Below are 22,916 nucleotides of genomic sequence, written 5' to 3' on the forward strand. Positions count from 1 at the left end.
ATCATTCTAAGCCTACAAAGGGAATGAACATATTATAACATCTCCGTGTACTTTCCTTCTGAGGTTTGACAGGGTGGCCAAGTCTGTTGCCCCTCACGCCCTCATGTCATAAACAGATTTCTTTGCCTTACTTCAGCTGTAGGGAAGGGGAAAGTGACCCAATACATAGGTAAAGGAACAAAGATATAGGGCTTCCCCAGAGTCTGGGGTACTCCAAACATGAGACCATCCCAGATCCTATTGTACCCTTACAACTCAATGGAAAGGCTACCGGCAGTGCACAAGCTCCCCCACCACAAAAAGACAGATGGGCTCCAGATTTGACATTAAGGTAAAGAGCTAGATCTTTGAGAAGCACTATGGGTCCAGGTCCCGCCTGTGCTCTGAGGTTGATTTCCTGAGTCTCTCTCCTTCCCTTTCCGCACATGGCTACCCTCCATGGAAAAGCTGGGCATGGCTGAATGGAACCTACAGAAAGCTCAGACTCATGTACAATTGCAGAACTGTCCCAGGAGTAGAACTGTCTTTGCCATATAGACATTAGTTTATGGTCAGGTGAATATATATAATTAATAAGACTGAATAAGCCCAGGGCTTCTCAGCATGCTTTCTGAATATCTCTATAGGGCATTAACTATCTTCTCAAGTGCTCTCTTGCATTCTTAAGTTTCATATATTTATATTTCCTTTCTTATTTTTCAGTCCTGAACATTGTACCCATTCTTCAAGAGAGACCGATTGGTTAAACACACAGAACCAACAGTAGAAAAGATAGAAAAAAATAAAACACACCATATTTTAACTTGAATCAGAAGAACATCTGTGCCTTCCTTCAGTTATTAAAACCTAGGAATTACACAGTATGTCAGCACAATTCTGTATGTTTGTACACTCAGGGCTATATGCTGTTACTTTTGAGAACATGGGAAGGATGTACTGGTTTTACCCTCTAGTAGTTGGAGGTGACAGATTTCTATAATTTACGTGTAGAGGACCAAATTCTAATTTATTTATATCTAGGCAATGCCTTTCATTTCAGTAGTGTCACATGGGGTTAACCAAAGGAGAATTTTGACCTAGAATCATTACGTGGGGTTTGTTTTCCTACCTGAAAATTCTTACCTTCCAATAAATCTTTTAGTCCAGCATAAAAAAATGTATAATATAAATTATAGGCAGACTAATATGCAGATTGTTGTTTGCCTGTAGGAGACTTGTTTGTCCCCTTATGTTATGTTGCTAAGTACAGTAGAACCTCACAGTTACAAACTGACTGGTCAACCACACACCTCATTTGGAATTGGAAGTACACAATCAGGCAGCAGAGACAAAAAAAGCAAATATTGTACAGTACTGTGTTAAATGTAAACTACTAAAAAACTAAAGGGAAAGGTTATAAAAAGATTTGACAAGGTAAGGAAACTGTTTCTGTGCTTGTTTCATTTAAATTAAGATGGTTAAAAGCAAGATTTTTCTTCTGCATAATGAAGTTTCAAAGCTATATTCAGTCAATGTTAAGATGTAAACTTTTGAAAGAACAACCATAACATTTTGTTCAGAATTATGAACATTTCAGAGTTACAAACAACTTCCATTCCCGAGGTGTTTGTTACTCTGAGGTTCTACTGTATTCCTATAAATGTTCTTCAGAAGATGACATTGTTTCAGTGAACTCACAGATACAGCATTTACAAAAAATCACATTGCAGGGAGCACAGGGACTATAGTACAGCACTGACAAATAAGAAAACAGGAGGTTATATTTCAGCAGCTGGAAGGGTCACACTTCTGGGGGTGCGACCCAGACCAGTAAGGGGTTGCGTCACCACTTGTCCTGCAACCTTGGTTGCCTTACAGTGCTTTGCTGCTTTAGCTCCCAGCCTGGAATGCTCAACCAGCCTACACGGATGCAAGTCACACCCTGAAGGGTCTGTGTGCTAGTCAGCCCTATTTCAGCAGGTCTGACCCCAGCAGCCTGTCTACCCAACAGCTTTCATTATAACCAGCAAGGTGACTCCAACACACTCCCAGTCCCAAATTTTCCCCAGACCATGTGCCCTGAAGTGTCCAGCCCTCTCTTGGACAGCTCAGAGAACTGATATGGTTCATTGCTTCTTTAAAGAGATAAAAGCACATCCTTCCCTTCAAACACAGCGCTGAGTTAATTTATAGTAAAAATACAACAAATTTGAAAACAACAGGACACAAGTTATGTGGTGCCAAATAAAAGGAATAAAATGACCCCCTTGCCTTCTGGCATGGGGATGTTCTTAGGGCTGCAGGAAAGAATTAGGGTTACCCTTTTTCATCCATGGGAATCATGCAGTGTTTTCCTCAGACACTATACAAAATGTACCCCCAGGAGCCATGCTACAGCCTGCCCATTTTTACTGTAGTGTGCACCTCTGATGAGTGAAGGTGGCAGACCTGTAAATTATAGTGTGGATCATGCTGTATTGTGGGAGGATCATGCTGTATTGTGCAACATCTATAGCTACAACAAAACTTACTGAACATTTATGTTGCAGTAGAGACTAAATGCTTGCCAGGTTGAGCCCCTCATGCTGTACAACATATAGAAGATGACAATCCCTGTCCCGAAGAATTTCCAGTCTAAAAGACAAGACATACCAGGTAGGGGATGAGACAGACAAGCGTGTCCTGATGTCGGGGAGCGGAGGGGAGAAGGACAGCGTGACAAAGCAAAACAACATGTGAATAGTTTTCAGCCATAATTTCCTCCTTCCTAGCCATGATCTGGTCAGAAGAGACGAGTATTGGGGAGGGACTTGAAGGAGGAGAAGATGGTGGCTTTCCATATTTTTACTCAGTTTTTACATTTATAAAGGACTGTGTAGCAGAAAGCATGAAATGCTTGTTCAAAAGAAAAGAATTGGGTGATCGAGGCAGGCATCCTTGGTGGAACGAAGGAGGGAGCTGACCTTGTGAAAAGGTCTCATAGCTCAGCCCTGCCTAAGTTGTTAAAGATTTCAAAAGTAAGGGTGAGGAGTTTCTGTTTTAGGCCATGGAAGAGGGGGAGGCAGTGAAGGAACTTAAAGAGGGGGTAACAGAGCAATGAACCAGAAAGATTATTTTAGTAGAAACATTTGGAATGGACTTGAAGAGGGGAAGGCTAAACTTGCAAGTATAGTGGCCACAGAGGAGGGGATTACAGTAGTCCAGGTATGATACGATCAGATCTTGAACAAGAGTTGTGGCAGTGTGGGCAGAGAAGAAAGGTCAGATCTTGGAAATAGCTCACAGAAAGAAATGGTAATATTTAAACACAGTTTGGATGTATGGGTCAAAGGAGAGGACCATAAAAAAGATGGAGCCAAAATTACAGGCTTGAACAACAGGAAACATAATGGTGCTGTCCACTGTAATAAAATAGGGAAAGAAGAAGGCTTCAGATGAAACAATTGGGAACCCAATTTTGGCTATGTTATCATCAATGGCTGGACATCCACAAGAAGATGTTAGCAAGACAGGGTGAGATTTTGGTTTGGATGTAGAGCGCATGGGTGGTGGGTGGAGCCCTCCCTTAGGGGAGGCTAGCCCCCAGCTCTGCCCCTTCTGCCCACGTGCTCCGCTAGCCCCCCACAGCCGGAGCCCTGAGATCCCCTGCCCCTCCCCCATGGCCAGAGCCACGAGTCCCTCCCCACACCAAGAGGAGTTCTGAGCGCCCCACCACCACACCTGCCTGGAGGAGCCCCAGGTCAGCTGAAGCCCAAGTCTCCCCTCCCTCCTCCCAGAGGAGCTGCAGGCCAGCCACAGCCACACTGCGCCTCCACTCTCCAGACCCCAAGCTGCTGCAGGGAAAAGCCTCTCACAGAAGCTTTTCATGTGTCCCATGCAGGTTCTGGGGTGGCTGAGGAGGTGGTGTTTGCTACTCAGCTTCCTGGGTTCATCGGTAATCTCTCCGGAGTACAGGGAGATTACTGATGAACCTAGGAAGCTGAATAGCACATACCGCCTCCTCAGCCACCCCAGAACCTGCATGGGGCATAATAAAGCAAAAACTCCCCCCCCCCACAACTCCACAACCAGTGGTCAGGCAGCAGCAGCAGCACCAGGGGAGGCAGAGCCTCCACTGGCCTATTATACCCGCCTCCCACAGTAGAGAGGTAGATTTATGAGTCATCAGCATCAAGATGGTAGTCAAAGCCATGTTTGTGATGAGGTCACCCATAGGAGGGAAAGAAAAGAAAAGAAAGAAAGAGATTGTAGTGGGCGGCTAAGGACAGCGCCCTGAAGGACCCTAGCCAAAAGTGGGAGTGGGGAGGAAGAAGACCCCGTCAAGGAGTGATCTGAAGGTAGGAGAAGAAGATGGAGTTACCATGACAGGATTTTGAGGTGGTGGTGCTGATTATGGTCAACTGCCTCCAAGGCAGCCAATAGGTTGAAGAATAGGAGGATAGCCCTGAAAACTAGCCAGGTAGAGGTAATTAGAGAGCCATTTCAATAGAGCGTAGGGCATCTAGAATGAAATTGGAGGACAAGCATTTAAGACTGAATGTGCCATCCGCAGACAATATGAGTTTGGAGATAAAGAGTCACAGGGAGATAGGGCAATAATTGAAGGGACAGGTAGGGTCAAGGCTGAAACCAATGCAGTTTGAAAAGAGAGAGGCTGAGATGAAGAAGGAGAGCAGGAGTGAGAGATTGGTCAGGAGATGAGAGTGTGAATTGATTGAGGGAGGTGGAATGGTTAGATGTGGAAACAGCTTTATGTATCTGTGACAGGAGAGCATCATGGAGGAAAGGAGTGTGCAGGTGGAGAGATGTCGCCTTGGACTGTCTGTTTTTTTCTTTGAAGAAATTGACAAGATTCTGTGGGGTGGGGAGGGTTTTAAGAAGGAGTAAAAAATAGTGAACACACAGGTGCGCTTGCAAGAAGAGGAATCAGAGAGGTAATTACAACTGCTTGACCAAAAAGATGGCAGAGTTGAAGGGTGTTTTAAAATCTGGTTCCACTACAAGCATACATTTGTAAATAAAAGCAAAATCACCATAAGAAATTGGCAGCTAAATGCAGCCAATTACATGTGTCTAGGTTAGCTCAAATACAAAGGAGATTATCTTTGATGCCCTTTTATTCAGTGTTTTCATCCAGATTAATTTATTATCCATCCAAGAAATGGTAAATTCTAGGCCTAAGCCTACTCATAATAGGGCCAAAATTAGTTCCAGTCATGAAATAACTAGCTGCAGAAGCCCTGCTTGTTCTGTCCTTTCTACAAAGTGCAGGTATCAGCTTCTTCACAGAACATTCAATGAAATTTTTCATGCACACTAGTCATTGGTTAGAAGTAGGGGAAGGATACATAAGGGAGCGTATTCGCGTGAGATTTGTTTCCCCTCAATTGAAGATCTATTTCGGCAAAAGTAAAACAGCTCTCTTGCAGTTAATTACACATACATTATTCAAATACAAAACATACAGAGGAATTTGGCATCTTTTGGAAAATAAGATGGAAAAAGCAAAAAGAATCAGGAGTTGGTCTTTTGGCTTACGAAAATAAATGAGCACCCATTCAGTGCATAAAGCAGTGTTAGCATGAATAAGGAAAGCAGAACACACACACAAACAATATATTAATAGAACTTCAAAAGCCTCCTACGCAGAGTACTTAGCACAAGATGTGTTGGAGCAAAAAGATTTACAGTTTAAAAAAAATGAAAGCTAAACAAGGAATTAGGCCCCACAAAACCAGTTAAGCCTCTCAGATATTTGTGTCAACCTCTTTCATAAAGTTCATTTTTCTATCCAAAATAAGCTTCAACCTTGTAGCCTCCCCTCTCTCTTGTGCACGCGCATGCATACACTCCTAGTTTCTAGAAGCATAGAGATATTTTATAAAAGGTCAGATGAACTCCTTAAAACAACACACACACAGTTTGTTAAGTCTGAAAGGGTAGAGTAGCAGGGTAGATAATTAAATTGCATGTGTTATTACTGTGACACGGTGCCTTCTCCAACCTACTCTCAAACACAGTTCCTACTGTATGTATTATCCCAACTCCCCACTTTTCCTGGTTTTGTTAACTTAGAAATTTGTAAAAAAACAAAACTAAACTAAACTAAACTAAATTCACTTTACATCAGGTTTGGCTACTTCTACACTTCCTTCCTCCAGACTACTTAGCCATATATACAGGTGGGGTAAAAAATTACATCCAAGTCAGCAGAATCAATTTACAATTCTCCAGCAGGATCAACACCTGCTAACAAGGTGGGGGTATTTCAGGCAAACATGACTAGCCTGTTACAATTGACATTAATGAGTAATCTGTTTTTAATGTATGCTATGCCTCATTACTTTGCAAATTGCTAACTTCAGTGTAAAATTCAAACTAGTTGGCACTAGAAAGAAAACTTTCCAAGTCTGTGGAGGTGTACTCTTTTGTGACTTTCAGAAGATCAAAGGGAAAAACAACAGTACCATTAAGAAAGAGTATATGCAGTTGACTGACAGGAAGGGATTGACTGCTACAGTAGCTACTGAATGGCTGCAAAAATAAATGTGCCTTCTTGACACTATGCAAGTGATTCAGGTTTGAAAAGCCACCACAAAAGTGCATGAAACATTTCATGGTACACAATTGCTTGCATTACTTTACATCTATTTAGCATTCTGTCAGCCTGATCATGTGAACACTGATCAATCCATAACTGAAGTGAACAAGTCAAGGCAAAAAGCCATCACTATCTTAATAACCCAAAACACAATCTGAAGCAAGTACAGCAATTACTTAGCCACAAATAGTATGGTAACACTGACTAGTAGTTTGCTGCAGTTAGTTTTTTACTTGTCTTCTGGATACTTTTTCACTTGGCTTCTGTGATTGACTCTGAGAGGGGCTATACAGCTGCAATTCCTTTCCATGATTTAGGGGAATATCCTGCCCACTCCTCTGCAAATGTGGTGGGCTCCACGTACAGTGAAACTGGTATGGTCCAGCTGTGTGAGGTCAGCAGGCTTTAGGGAAGGGCTGTGCAGCCAAGGCCTGGAGCAGAGCCCAGCTTCAGGAGGGCTTACATGAGCTGTGATGTGTGCAAGGATTGGTGGAAGGGCAGGACATCAGGGATATGCATATGCTCTGCTCCTTCCCACCTCCATCAAGGAAAATGTGAGGGGTCTGGAACCTACTCCAGCTTTTAGGCTAGAATGGGCCTCAGAAAAAGACATCTTGTTATAGCAGACAACGGTATAACAAGATACAATGGCTGGAAATTGAAGTTGGGCAAATTTAGACTTGAAATAAGGTGCAACAGTGAAGGCATATAACCACTGGAAGTGGAACACCTTACTGAGAGTTATGGTGGATTCTCCATCACTGGAAATTTTGAAATCAAGACTGGATGTTTTTCTAAAAGATCTGCTCTAGTTCAAACAGGAATTAATTCAGGGAAGTCCTATGGCCTGTTTTATGCAGGAGGTCAGACTAGATGATCACCTTCTGGTTTTATAATCTGTGACTCTATGAATCAGAATGGAATCCTGTCCTTTTCTCCCTGTAGAATTTACCAGTGTATATCCAGTTACTCAGGCAAGTAATGGGCAAAATGCTTTGGTCTTTATTCAATAGATCTGTCTTTGCAACAGTCTGAAGAGCACTGTCAGAGCAGGGTTTAAGAGTATCTTAATTTCAGACTCAAATGTAATCTGTCTTCATTAATGAGGAATAATCTCTTTGTTCCAAAGTCTCTATGAAAAACCACAGAGTCTCTATGAAAAACCATCGGCCAAACTGTCAGAGAATGACAGAGTAAGGTAATATCAGTTATTTAAAAGGACACTCTCCATGAACTTTTCATTCATTTTATAAAAAAGTGTTACTGCTTTTGCAGTTTTTGACCAGAAGACTAGTTGGCTAGCATTTCTACTACACTCTGAATACTTAAGTATTGTGTAAGTGCTAAGTATTAACATAACAAATACCAAGTTTTTAGAGAACAAAACACTGATTGTATCTTTCTAAAAGTAATAAAATGTACACATAAGAAAAAGGAAAGAGAATTTCTGCCACCATCCCTAAGTAGGAAGGAAGTGGGAAAATCAGCAGCCTGAGACACATAACTAATAAAGTCCCAAAGATTCTTAATTGTTCGGGTTGCACCCTGCTTCACCAAAGGTGTAAAATTAGCCAGTAAGTAGACTAAAAATTCCCAGAGCCAAATTCTCCCCCAGCAGGATGGAGGTGACTTCCACCGTCTTCTGGATGGTAAGAACTGGGTCCTCAGATTTTCATACTTTCCTGAAAAAATATGCAAACAAGAAAAACCTAATACCTTACATTTAGATTGTATCCAAGGCCCCACCACCCTTCATATGTCATTTCTCTTCTTAGGCCCCAGTCCATGCAATGCACAGTGTAACGCTATGTCCACACAGAGCCCTGTTGAAGTTAGTCTGCCCAGGTGCTGTCAATTGCAGATCGGGGCCTTAGATTGGTAGCTCCTCAGGGCAATAACTCTGTCTTCCAACATGTTTGCCCAACCCCTAGATCAGGGGTCGGCAACCTTTCAGAAGTGGTGTGCTAAGTCTTCATTTAGTCACTGTAATTTAAGGTTTCGCGTGCCAGTAATACATTTTAATGTTTTCAGAAGGTCTCTTTCTATAAGTCTATAATATATAACTAAACTATTGTTGTATGTAAAGTAAATAAGGTTTTTAAAATGTTTAAGAAGCTTCATTTAAAATTAAATTAAAATGCAGAGCCCCCTGGACCAGTGGCCAGGATCCAGGCAGTGTGAGTGCCACTGAAAATCAGCTCACGTGCCGCCTTCGGCACATGTACCGTAGGTTGCCTACCCCTGACCTAGAACAATGGGATTCTGTGGCAAGCACTGCCACAGTAACAATAATAGTTTTCCCACATCTTTCTTGTCCCCTGCCTTCTCGCCTGTTCTTATTCCTGCCTCCCAGCCTATTCTTGGTTCCTGTTTTCTTGCATTGTTCCAAGTCCCTGTTTCTATACCTTACCCCTGATGCTGACCTCCAGCATCGACTCCTGGCTTGACTCCTGACTGTGGTGCCAGCTCTGAGCTTTGGCTTGGCATCTAACTCTCACCCCAGCTCCAGGTCCAGCCCTCTGACTCTAACCATTAGGCATGACTGTCCACCCAGTCCCTATACCCAGTAAGGAAGCTGGAAGGGAATCCCAGGGAAATGGGATGAGACTATTGCCATGGGGGAAGCACTCCCCATCCTGTGGGAGACAGGGAGTGTTGCACTGGAGTAGAGCTCTTTCTGTGGTGAGCTGGCCCAGTGTGAAGAATAATATGAGTTTGCAACGAATCTTTAAAAAAATGTTTGTTCATACTTTGGCCTCACCAGCTATGACAAGGTCTCTGAGCTTATATGGCAGCATCCCATTTTTATTTTAGGCTGCAGACTTGCATTCTATGATGAAAAATTTTAAAAAAGGCTGAAACGTAAAGAGGCATGTGGAATCTTAGTCTCCCTTGGCCTATAGCACATTGCCTCCCAGACACAATGCCTCAGAGATAAAAAGCTGTTGGTGAGTCAATGGAATGAGCTGATACGTCTGAGGAATTTCCTTGACAGGTGAAATTGCTGCTCGTGTTCTGCCCAGTGAGTCACGCCCAGATGACATGTTGCAAACTTTGAAAGCAGTGTGTGTGAGTGAGAGATCACGTTTTTAGGTTAAGGATTTGAAAGAAATTCTAGATGACAGGGTCATCCTAGCAAGGCACTCCTATGTATTTATTCCGTCTGGAGCTAAATTGGGTCACACTTGAAGTAGGAAAAGGTAAAACCTAATCTTGTCTACAGTGAAAAGAGGATAAAATGATTAACCTGTATAGTTTAACAAGGTAGCGATATGTTTGTGTATGGAAAACACAGAGGGCCAAATTCTGAGGTGATGGGTTAGTTTTATGCCTTGATTGCCTGGTGAAAGGAGGTCTAAGTGAATGTAAGAATTCCAGGTTGGTGTAACTTAAATGCCATGGGGCTGTCAGAAGGTATAAATGAAAGGAAAGAGAGGGCATTAACTAGGTGGAGAAAAAGTATGATATTTAAGAAAAAATACGATCACATAAGTAAAGACTATTGTGTAATGTAAACAGGCAGGGGGATGGAGTCAGCACACTCAGCCTTAACTTTGTTATTTATTACTTTGTAATGCCTATGTGTGGGCCAGGCACTTCACATACACAAACAGACTCATTCCGTGCTCCAAAAGAATTTACAGTTTACACATAGAGAAGACAGGGAGGAAGGGTAAAATAAAAAGGGGAGGAGAGGTGCAGGAAGAAGATCATGCCCTTGCCCCTCACCCCCATACTGACCCCTCTCCCTCCTAGCCCTATCCTTTCTAAAGCTCCTTGTCTCCACAAAACTCTGCCCTGCTCAATCTCTCATACCCTCCCCCTAATAACAGCTACATCTCCATTCCCCCTCAGTTGCCCTAATGCTACCCACCCCTTGAGCTCAATCCCTTCCCCCAGAGCCCAACCTGCCTCTACTAGAGAGACAATGTGGGCGCGTTAATATCTTTTATTGGACCAACTTCTATTGGTGAGAGAGACAAATGTTGAGCCTACACAGAGCTCTTCTTCAGGTTTCCCAGATCGGAAGACGAGCTCTGTGTAAGCTTGTGTCTCTCACCAACAGAGGTTGGTGCAATAAAAGATATTCCCTCACCCACCTTGTCTCTCTAATGTCCTGGGACCAACATGGCTACAACATCCTAGTCAAGTCAGGGATAGAGTGGATTGGAAAACTTTGATGAAAACAAAATTCAGATAAAAAAATAACAAATTTTAAATGTTAATTTGTGCCTGCAGTCAGGGAAGCAGGCTGGCAGCATCAAAAAACAAAAGTAGTCGATGGAGATGAGTACTGCTATTGGCTAATCTTGGCAAATCTCCATTTCGTTATGACTAATTAAGGGAATAGCTATGTTTGAGCTAGACTGTACCTTTAAGGTGAGTGTGTAGCTGCCCACGCCAGAAACATCTCCGGAAAGGAACCATGCCTCAGAGACACCTCTGAAACTCCTCTCATGAGCATGTCACATCTACCCATCAGCATATTTGCCCTGATCATGTCCAACCACCAGGGCAGGGAGCTGGGGTTAACCCTACTCCCCATCCTCTCCCTGTCCATTTGCTTGCAACAGGAAGTATGGGAATCACAATTCACAGCTCTCCTTCCTGCATCTATAGCTGAGTTTGAAGACTAAATTCAATTATTAAAATGTGAAACAGATGGCTGTTAGTCCCGCTTTAAGTGCAAATCTCAATGCACTCTTACATATGGAGTTGCTGCTGTCACTATCATTTGAATATACATTATGCATACACACAGTGATTCCCATAAAAAACAGTGTTATCCACTTGCAGTTAAATTTATTGTAATATTTCCCATTATAGAATCATAGGACTGGAAGGGACCTCGAGAGGTCATCTAGTCCAGTCCCCTGCACTCATGGCAGAACTAAATATTGTAAGTGCAGTAGACACCCAAATCCCATGAACCAAATAAGCAAAATGAACAGAGGCCAATTTTATCTCATGTACATTGTATACTCTCTCTCTCTCTGGGCAGGAGTGGAAATACACGGAGAGTTAGTTAGTTGATGCTATTCATATTTTGGTCACTAGAGGGTACCCATGTGACTTTTTCAAAGGAACTTATTCAGTGTAAATACAAAAATTTCACACAACATTCTTGTAGTGTAGTTTTTTAAAGGTGCAAAGTGAAGAACTCAGAAGTCAGGAAATACCAGCATGAAGGGTGCCTGTGCAACCCCTGTGCCTATGCATTGTGAGACAATCTTTACCTACCTGGTCACATACAATTTTTTCCCACAGGATCCCTGCCTCATTCAGTGCATAGGATGGATGCCACTCACAGAATGAACTGCTGTTCAATATTTTATTTTATCTCCATTTTTCAATGAATGGCCCTAGACCTTATTTACTTCACACTATTGAAACCCTGCTGTGAAGACAGAAGTATTAATTTCATCATGGGTTCTTCCAATGTGCTTGTGGCTGCAGCGTGGGTGGCTTGCAAACATTAACTTCATAAGAATCCTGTGAGACGAGGGGGTATTATTATCCCCATTCTACAGCTGGGGAAGAGATAGATTAAGGTCAAGTGTCCGCTAATTTTGGGTGCCCATTTTGAGACACCTAGGACCTGTATTATGCTGTGCTTATCATCATATAGCACTTAATATGTTCAAAGCACAATTCCCATTGACTTCAGTTGCACGTGTGAGTGCCAAGCACTTCTGCAAATCAGACTTCAGATTTGACACCCAGAAAATGAAGGCTGCACAATTAGTGACCCCCTGTGAAGAGTTTCGTTTAAATTACCTGCCTAGCATCACACAGGAACTCTGTGACAGAGACAGAGAGAGAGAGAGTCATTCTCCAGGGTAGCATTCAACTGCCCTAACCATGAAACTATCCTCTTACTTCCTGAAATTCCTGCCTCATTCACGACACAGCCTCCAACTTCTTTAACAAATTGTTATTTATTAGTTGTGTTATCCCAGTGCCTAGAAGCCCTAGTCATAGACTAGGAGCCCAGTGTGATAGGCACTGCACTAACACAACACACAACAATTCCCTGCACCAAGGATCCTACAATCTAAATATAAGATGAGACAAGAGACGGATAGAGACAGACGAGAGAGTCCAACTAAGCAATGAGACAATACTGATCAATATGGTAGGCAATGCTATCAGCAAACCCTAGCCGAACTCTTGTCAAGTTTTATGTAGGAAGAGGAGAGTTTTAAGGAGGGATTTGAAGAAGCTTTGCAAGTGCTTACAGAGAGCACCTCCCAGGCATAGGGGGCAGCAGGGGAGAAAGCACCAAGGTGCTCATTAGCAAATTTTATGAGTGGGTGATGGGGGCTGTCATTATGGGCCTATTGAAGGCAAGCACTGACCTTTTGCTACTGATTGAGGCAGGGACCCTACAGGCAACAGCCTCCTTTGCTAAACAACTTTGATTTGCCCTGAGCGCACCATCCATCCTGTGTACTGATTGGGTCTAGGATCATGTAAACAAACTGGTATGTGATGTAATTAAAGAATTGTCATGATTTATATACACAAAGGGGCTAAGCTAAGGCTGCATGCACCACCTTCATTCTAGCCTCTCTCAACCCCCCAGTTCCCAGTCCCAGTCTCCTCCCAGCACCGCTGCCCCATACACCCCTCCCCACTCACAGGGGCGGCTCCAGGCTCCAGCACGCCAAGCGCGTGCTTGGGATGGCAAGCCACTGGGGGCGCTCTGCCGGTCACCGCGAGGGCGGCAGGCAGGCTGCCTTCAGTGGCTTGCCTGCGGAGGGTCCGCTGGACCCGCGGCTTCGGCGGACCTCCTGCAGGCACGCCGCCTAAGGCTGCCTGCCTGCCATGCTTGGGGCAGCAAAATGCCTAGAGCCGCCCCTGCCCACCCAGGTCTGGCTCTTGTCCTCCCTGCATTCCAGTCAGGCTGATTCCTCCTCCAGGCTTCCTGGGCACCAGCAGTGGGAGCAGTCAGAGCACAGGAAAACAGGCTCCCTGCTGTCAGATGTGGTGTCCAGTGTCACAAGAGGCCCTACCAATGAGGAGCAACAATTGCAAGAGGCGTCCTGCTCAGCTCCTGCAGCCCCAGTCTACAGCACACCCAGCTACGTTCTCTTTGGAAAATTTAGCTGCCAAACTCTGTCTCTACTGAGCATGTGCACATTGAAATTTTCCAATGGCTTATAACTTGGCCAAATGTGAGGTGAGCCCCCCCACCAGCAAACGACACATCTCTGACACCAGAGTGGCTGGCTCCTCCAAATTTAAAGTCCCTGTTTCAAAGCATGGGGCACTAGAGTTTCTCAATGAAATGTCTGTAAGCATGGGTGGCAGGTATAACAGGCCAGGGGAGGCTAAGCTTCCCCTGGCGCAGCCACCGGCACCCCGCTGCCAGACGCCTGGACTGTGGTGGCTCCGCCTGTGCTCCACCCCTTCCCCAAGATCCCAACTGCCCACCGCTGCCTGATGAGTCCCTCCTCACTCCTCTCCTCCACGCCAGCGCCCCTCTCCAGAGGTCCCCGCCGCTATCCACATCCCTCTTCTCCTCCCCTCCCCTCCCCACGAGACCGCCCTGGCCTGCTGCATCCCTCCTCACCCCTCCCATGGGGGAAGGGGCTGGAGGAAAGGAGGGACACAGTGGGTGGTGGGAGGAGAGGAGGGATGCGGTGAGTGGCAGCAAGGGGGCGGCGAGGGCCAAGCAGGGAGGGAGCTGATCAAGGAGATGGTGGAGTGGGGGTGGGGTCTGGGGCAGAGAGGGGGTGGAGTGAGGGGGGTGCCAAGGGTGGAAGAGGCAGGACAGGGAACTAGCCTCTCCCAGGGGAAGTTTCACCCAACGCCCATGTCTGTAAGATATTTTTTTAACACAGGCAAAACATTATCACCAACTCAGGCCCTCAGGTTATCACTCTCAAAGATGACCTTCCTGTTGTGGACTCAGGTTTTAATCTCAATGTCCTGAAATTGACTGTGGCCCCTAATGGGCCTGTTGCTATAAGAAGATGGGAGGATGTGCCACCTCCCCGTCCATCCTCAGTGCCTTGTCTGCAGCCACCTCTGTGGGAGCAGGGAGTGCACTGAACAGATGGTCTCTTTCTCCTGCTGTAGGTGCTCTATGGCATCCAGCTGTCCACATGGCAGAGAACGCAGGGAGGACGAGATGCAGCCACCATACCCAGGCTATGTCAGGGTGAACCAAAGGAAGTGGGTCCGGTGATCGTTAAGTCACACAATACACTCTCAGCTATAAATACTGTCAGCTGGACATTCTCTGGGAAAGGGGTAAAAAAACTCTTTAAAAAGATTATTATTAGTATTAGGCAGGTAATGTTTTGGTGGATCCAGGCCCACCAGAGTTCTAAGCTGCCCTGCCTCCACAGAGGTCATCATGTGTGAGGTGAGCACTCTAGAGGCTAGTTAGCTGCTGGGACTGAATTAGGGAAAGACTTTTTTCACGACTCAAGCACACAGCAAGATTTCACATGCTCTACATCCAGAAAGCAAGTGAAGATTATTTGTTACAAAGAAAGCCCTTAACTAAATTTTAAGGTGGCTAATGAACCCATTACTCATAGCCTTGAATGTTAAATAGCGGCTCTGATTGCAACATATCCCTAGTGTCATTTATATGGTGCTGCAAAATTAAGTAAAATATCAAAACAAGCTCTAGCCAGCGTTCAAAGTAACCCGTACCAAAGAAGAGCAGTAAACATTAGCTGCCTAAACTGTGTGCATGTTTTTTTGATTGGTGTTCCAGTGTGGTTCACAGAAGTTATAATGTTTTCAAAAGTCTCCAGTGAACTCGAGTTCTCACTATGATAAAACAGTCATCAATATTTTGTCTGCTCCAACTTTATAACAACTTTACTCTGCACTTGACACATTACAAATATCTTTAATACATCCTACGCTTATGCAGAGAGCCTCATTTACAAGGTGCATTCTTTGGTAAAACTTATTTGACATATGGTCCCACCAGCAACCAGGTTTTTTGAAGGAGGTAACTAATATATTTGATAGGGGCAATTCCCAGCCCTGGGAAGAAGCTATTTGTTTCCCCCGTAAAATAAGAGACGAGATTTGTTGAAGCCGGGTGGGAATTCATGTTCAGAAGAATGTGTGTGGTGGATGGGGAAAAAAGCAGCTTTCCATAGGGTAGAGCTTCCTTGCAAAGCTCTGCTCTGACTGTGGTTCTGTGGGAGGTTTCATGTTTATTGGGCCTCAGTGACACGATATCCAGTGTGCTAGGTAGGCATTGAATCTAGATCTGAATCTTGGAGTTGACACTATTACTACCTCATACCCCTTTGGTAAGGAAGGGATTGGGAAAATAAAATGGACTCCGAGGGACAGGATGGGGAGATGGGAGTGGTAAAGGGTATTGCTACCCAGAAAACACCTTCCAAAGAGGAAATTAACTCAGAAAGCTTTAATCTGAGGGAAGCTGAAAGCCTGTCGATTAAAGGGAATAAAGAACAATTAAAACAAAATTTGAGAGAGATATTGAGAAGAAAGATTTCAGGTTGGCATAGATTTACGAAGGGTGAACGCAGCCAGAAATTGGTGACTTTACAGCAAAGAAAGCTGCTGCCTCATGTATTTGCTTAAGATGTTTGAGGCTTGGTGGGGAAAAGGTTACCAAAGCAAAGGCTAGTGGGAGAAAAAATCAGTGGCTTTGGAAAGCTTGATACAAGATTGGCAGATTCAATCTTTTGGCACTTCAGCTAGCCACCTGTGTATACCCTCCCATCCTGACCAAAGTTCCCTTATCTTAATGCTTGGTTTTCTTTTGTCTCTTTTGTTAACAAACTGTTCAAGACTAGCATGACAGGCTCCTGAGTTCTCTGAAAGTGTACCAGAAGCCAGCAAACAAATGAATGAAATATTGAAGAAACATACCTGCACAGTTGGCTTTGTAGAAAATGTGATTTTCTTTCATTGTGCGGAGAGGATCCAGCTGAAATAGGATTAGTTTGGAAAAAAGAGGAACTCAGAGATGACATTCTCTACTCATTGAGGTCCACTGTCCTTTCATTGTGCTCTGGGTCTCTCTTTAGTGTATAAAGCCTCTTCTTTTGATGACTTAAGAACTCATACAAAACATTTAATCATCAAAGTGACTTCCAACTAGAAGCTACAGAAAATAGACCCCAAAATAGAGTATTAAACTGTATAAATAAACTTATCCTGGAACAAATTGGCATGTAGAGTGCAAGTCTTCTGTACTGTACTTTATGCTAGTGCTACACCACTAAGAGGATTACAATTTAAAAATCCATATCTCATTAAGAGAATTTCTTTTGGCTAGCAAGAAATTAGATGACTGCTCTTTACATGGAGGTAATGGCAAATCCTTTATCAGTCTAACTTTAAAACCATAACCAGCTGGCATATGGGTGCATAGGGTTTTAGATGGATCCCCTTGGTCAGATATCTGCAAAATAGTTCACCAAAGGGTGGTATGTCAGGTTTCTAGAGAGAGCCAGGAGCCCTCTAGTCATCATGATCATTGTGCAATGTATATATGGATAATATTTAAGAAGTTATGTATCTATTACTGAAAATTATGTTCTTAAGGTCTTGATGGTAAAGCAGGTCACAAGAAGTGACATCCTCAGACATGTTCCTTCCAGGCAGGTGGTAACAGATGCTTATCTCCCTGTCTGGTCATTTGTGCATTATATATTGTCTGCCTCACAATGGAGGCCTATTTGCATACTGAGCCAGGTTGCAAAATCTAAGAGAGAGAAAATCTACAGGAAGGAACAAAACAGCAGGTGGATGTCCTACATATGAATGTAGATAAAGGATGGGACTTGTATATCTTGGGAGGCAAAGAAACACAGAGGGTCCTTCACTGAGGAGACAAGCTAGTAGCATGTCTATCTCATGAAAAGAGGATCACAGCCAAACCTGGCTGTAAAACGCTGCAAGAACTTTGGGTGACATATACTCTAGAAGACATGAGTGTATCTAGTTAATTAAGTCTAGGTTCTAGAATGTATGTTATGCTTTTATTCTATATGTAACCATTTGTTTCCAATATTTCTACCTGCTATTACGTGAATCTCTGGACTTTGTTAAACAAACTTATACTTGCTTTCACTCTAAACATACCTGAGTGCTGTGTGTTCAGGGGAGCGATGATCGGAAGTAGAACTGGTGGGCTGGGGTGTACTTGTTCTTTGGAAACAGCGAATCTGTGACTACTGTGTCCCCAGTGGAACAGGGGCTGAACACTCCAAGGAGACATTTGGAGGCTTCAAGAGCTGGAGTGTGCCTATCACTTACCCGCAGAGAGACAGTGGGGCCTGCGAGGCCTAGGGGGGAGTGCTGGTGTTGCCTCGGCTGGTAGAGTTTGGGAGCTGACACAGACAAGGGCAGATGGTAGTGAGGTGCCTCACAATTCTCAGTACCCACAGAAAGTGTCACTGTGGTATAGGCGGCAGGGTCTAGACCCCATCTGCTGGTTAGCCAAGGTCACGCTCCAGCCACTCGTATACCAGACAATATAAATACTGAGTGATTCAACAGTGAGAAGGTTGGAAACTGGTAAAGAAGGGGTACCGTTTGTTACTTTCTGTTTATTTCAGGTAAGGGAGATAGAACAAAGGAAAGGACAGGATGAGCAAGCTGGAGACACTTGCTACACATACCAAATTGCAGTTGGAAAAGGGTTAGGTGCTCAACACACTAGAGGCAAATAGAACGACAAGGCCCAACTTCCTAGATGGCAGGAGCATATGTGGGTGTAACTTATCTACCAAGGAGACAGAAGGGTGGGGTTGCAGCAGGAGAGCAACCAACAGGAGAATATAAAATAACATGCATAGGGAGGAGATGGTGTGGAACTATTTAATCTTACAACCCCTGCCCTCAGTCCTCTGAGTGCTCATGGCCAACATGGAATTTCTACCACCATTTCTCACCACTGAATTTGATCCCCAAATCCTGTCCTGAGGGGCTTTACAAATGAAAGTTAGACTGACAATATGCTAATGAAGTATCTTAGTGAAGAAGACAGAATTCAGAAGACAGGGCCCTGGATTCCCCACAGAACTGTCTCAGCAGGCTGTGTGATAGCTTCCTTTTTATACTGTAGTTTGTAAGTAATTCTATATCTCTTAAAACAGAACAGTGGCATTCATTGGTTAAGTAACACTATAAAGATGGCAATTCAGTGCAAAGGATACTGCAAAGCCCCTTGAAAATAGATTAAGAGCAAAACAAGTGGCTCCAAATAGAGACTTTACAACATGTCAGATTTCAAATGTAACTTGCTGAGAAATGTTATCAGAAACCACCGAAGTAGTAAGAACGGAAGTACAGGATAAACCGAGGGACAAAAAAAATGCAATAATTATGCAGTTAGCAAGATTTATAGTATTAAAGGCAGATGAAATATCTAAAATCAATAAATGTCACATCACCAAGATCCCCACCCCCATAGTAAATTATTTGTAATCCATAGCAATTCTGTCTCTATATGCTACACTCTGAACTGTGGCATGATCACACTATAAAGATACGCATTCAGGGAAGTGGCTACCTACAATCTTCTATCTTTGCAAGGGAGGAGCAGTGAGTGTAGGTCACAGCATATTATCTTATGCTGCCAGGGAGAGAGAGTGAGAATTGAGAAACATAAAAAGGCTACAGATTGAAGAAACAGAAAGATCTATAAGAATATCCCTATTTACTAAATCACAGTAGGTGCGTAACTTGCAGTTGTTTCAAAGAAATGTTCGTTACTCCATAGGGGGTTTTAAAGTGACTAGCAGGTGTGGTTTTCAGTGCTGTCTGGAACATTTGTCAAGGTCATTGCTTGTTATGACTCCAGGCAAACGTACATTCCTTTCCCCCTGCACGCCTGCCTTCCTTGATAATAAGGGGAAATGATGATTAAGTGTTACTTAGCACTAAGCAGCAGCATTTGTCAGCTGTTGTATTTCCTCTGGGTAATGTCAGCCTGTTGCCATCAGCTGTTCAGCTGGAAGTGTATTGCTGCTTGCCCTGTAGGGGCACGTCTCTTATTACAAGGCAAGCCACACTACAGTGCATTCAGAGCTCTACAGCTGCTCTGGTGGCAGTGGGCTGATGGCACCTCAAGCAATTGCAACAGATGACAAAGGGAAACCAATGGGGCATCCTAAAGTTAAATAAAACACTGCAATGAAGTTCTGCACAAGGCAGCACCAAAGTATGGTGAAAACTTGAGGGAGACAGACTCAATTCTCTTCCAGAGGGGAGGCATCAGCCTGCAATGCATTCTGGACAATCACACTGTGGATTTGATTGCTAATAGAAAAAGAATATAATTCTGCAACTCCACAGCAGTGCCACAGAACACACACACACTGCTGCAAATTAATCACACTACAAGGGACTAGCAGCACACTTCTCTGTCCCCCTGCTGTCTCGCAGTTGCAGGCCATCTGTAAATCTGGTGACCTATGGGGATGGCGTGCAGGGAGCAGTTATCTAGGTGCTTAAGTCATTTAGCTAAGTTAAGCCTTTCGGGTCCAATTCTCATTTTATGCTGTCATAAACAGATAGTAAGGGTTAAGGTCTCTTTTACCTGTAAAGGGTTAACAAGCTCAGTAACCTGATGAACATCTGACCAGAGGACCAATCAAGGGACAAGATAATTTCAAATCTCTGTGGAGGGAAGGCTTTGTCTGTGTCCTTTGTTTGGATTGTCGTTTTCTTTTTGGATCTAAGAGAGGCCAGACATATTCTTCAAGTTCTCCAAGTTTCCTGAAGTATTTTCTTCTATTCAGTCTAGTGAATATTAGAAAGGCGGACTAGTCTTATAATTTGATTTCTACATTTGCAATTGTGTGTTTGCTGAAGAAATATCTTTAATTCTGTTTGCTGTTACTTTGATTATTCTGAGAAAGGAGGTGGGGGAGAGCCTCTCCAGGTTTATAAGTTAGACCCTGTATTTTTCCATCCTGGTATTACAGAGATAGTGTACTTCCTTTCTTTCTTTTTAATAAAATCTTTTCTTTTTAGAACTTGATTGATTTCTTCCCTTGTTTGGATTTTCAGGGGAAGGGGAGGGGGGAAAAGTGAATCCCTCTTTGTTTGATTCAAGGAGTTTGAATCCAGGTATCTCTCCTAAGCACTAGGAGAGGGGAGGGGGGAAATGGGTTGTTTCCCTTTGTGTTGAGATTCAAGTTTGGATCTGTGTTCCCCAGGGAGAGTTTTGGGGGAACAGGGAGTGTGTCAGACACTTAAAACTTGACTGGTGGCAGCAAGAACCAGATCTAAACTAGGATTTTAGTTTAGAGGAGTCCATGCAGGTCCCCATCTTGTGAACGCTAAAGTTCAAAGTGGGGAATAAACCTGTGACATATGCCTACCTTAAGACCACTTTGTACTGACAGGGTGGTGTAAAGGGGCATTAACTTACATCATAATTGGTCATTAACTGGCTATACAATTTCCTCCCTCCATTTACAATTAACTGATTCCTGTCAACTATGTTCATTATGAGCGCAGGCCTGGCCTTACTGTTTTGAGGAGGGTCAGCAAGAAGATTCTTTGAGCCCCCCATACCTACTTGACTCATTTTATATAAAGGGAATTTGGTAGAGGAGAGAGCCAGGCCACCATCAGTTTTCTCTGGTGCAAGAGAAGTGGAGCTCAGTATGTAGAGCCACCAATACAGACACTATCTCAATGACAAACTGTCATGGGGTAAGAAGGAAGGTCCTTTCATGGATCAGTAACTAATTTAAAGACAGGAAACAAACAGTAGGAATAAGTGGTCAGTTTTCAGAACGGAGAGAGGTAAATAGTGGTGTCCCCCAGGGATCTGTACTGGGACCTGTGCTGCTCAACATATTCATAAATGATCTGGAAAAAAGGGGTAAACAGTGAGATGGGAAAATTTTCAGATGATACAAAACTAATCAAGATAGTTAAGTCCAAAGCTGATTGCGAAGAGTTACAAAGGGATCTCACAAAACTGGGTGACTGGGCAACAAAATGGCAGATGAAATTCAATGTTGATAAATGCAAAGTAGTGCACATCGGAAAACACAATTCCAGCTATACATATAAAATGATGGGGTCCAAATTAGCTGTTACCACTCAAGAAAGAGATCTTGGAGTCATTGTGGATAGTTCTCTGAAAACATCCACTCAATGTGCAGTGGCAGTCAAAAACGCTAACAATGTTGGGAATCATTAGGAAAGGGATAGATAATAAGAAAGAAAATATCATAATGCCTCTAAAATCCATGGTGTGGCCACATCTTGAACACTAAGTGCAGATATGATCGCCCCATCTCAAAAAAGATATACTGGAATTGGAAAAGGTTCAGAAAAGGGCAACAAAAATGATTAGGGGTATGAGGAGAGATGAATAAGACTGGGACTTTCCAGCTTGGAAAAGAGACAACTAAGGGGGAATATGATAGAGGTCTATAAAATCATGACTGGTGTGGAGAAAGTAAATAAGGAAATGTTACTTACTCCTTCTCATAACACAAGAACTAGGGTTCACCCAATGAAATTAATAGGCAGCAGGTTTAAAACAAACAAAAGGAAGTATTTCTTCACACAACACACGGTCAACCTGTGGAACTCCTTGCCAGAGGATGCTTGAAGGCCAAGACTATGACAGGGTTCAAAAAAGAACTAGATAAGTTTATGTAGGATAGATCCATCTGTGGCTATTAGCCAGGATGGACAGGGATGCAAAACCATGCTCTGAATTATGCCTAGCCTCTGTTTGCCAGAAGCTTGGAATGACAGGGGATGGATCACTTGGTGATTACCTGTTCTCTTCGTCCCCTCTGAAGTACCTGGCATAGGCCACTGTCAGAAGACAGGATACTGGGCTAGATGGACCATTGGTCTGACCCAGTATGGCGGTTCTTATGACAAGTCTCAAAGGAGCTGGAGTGGAAGGCCCCCATCTTGCCGCATGGTGCACTCTATGTGGGCCACTGCTCCCCATGTTGCAGCCTTTCTTGCTCCACTCTCCCATTCGTCTGCCTCTCCTCTCTTCCTCCTGCATGGATTTCACCATTTTAGCCTAGCCCTCCTTCTTAAGCCTGGTCCTCTCATTTTAGCATGGTCCTCCTCCTCTCTTATGGCAATGAATTCTCCTAAGAGATCTCAGTGAAACTTTCATTATACTCTCTGAGGTGACTTTACGTCAACATACCTTGTGTTGACCTAACTTCCTAGCATAGACATGACCTGAGTGTTAAGTAGTTTCTATAATATTCATCCACAATTATTCCTGAAATGCTATTAACCACAAAAGAATGAAGATTTCCACATGGAAAAAGTAGCACAGAGGGATATTGTTTTAGTATATTTCACTTACAAATTGAGAAAAAGA

The 22,916-nt window shown here is 43.6% G+C and overlaps 1 protein-coding gene across 1 annotated transcript in view; it reads right to left on the minus strand.

Moving 5' to 3' along the window:
* The window catches only part of LONRF2 (LON peptidase N-terminal domain and ring finger 2), a 90,494-nt gene extending 72,745 nt beyond the window's left edge, over positions 1 to 17,749 (minus strand). The window contains exons 1-2 of the mRNA XM_045005884.1: positions 17,675 to 17,749; positions 16,457 to 16,514 (exon numbers count right to left, since the gene is read on the minus strand). Of these exons, the coding sequence (XP_044861819.1) occupies positions 16,457 to 16,496 (40 nt within the window). The 5' untranslated portion in view covers positions 16,497 to 16,514; positions 17,675 to 17,749. The remainder of the gene's footprint in view (positions 1 to 16,456; positions 16,515 to 17,674) is intronic.
* Between the last annotated feature and the right edge of the window lie 5,167 nt (positions 17,750 to 22,916).

This window comes from Mauremys mutica, chromosome 1, assembly GCF_020497125.1.
Source record: "Mauremys mutica isolate MM-2020 ecotype Southern chromosome 1, ASM2049712v1, whole genome shotgun sequence".
Lineage (NCBI taxonomy): Eukaryota > Metazoa > Chordata > Testudines > Geoemydidae > Mauremys > Mauremys mutica.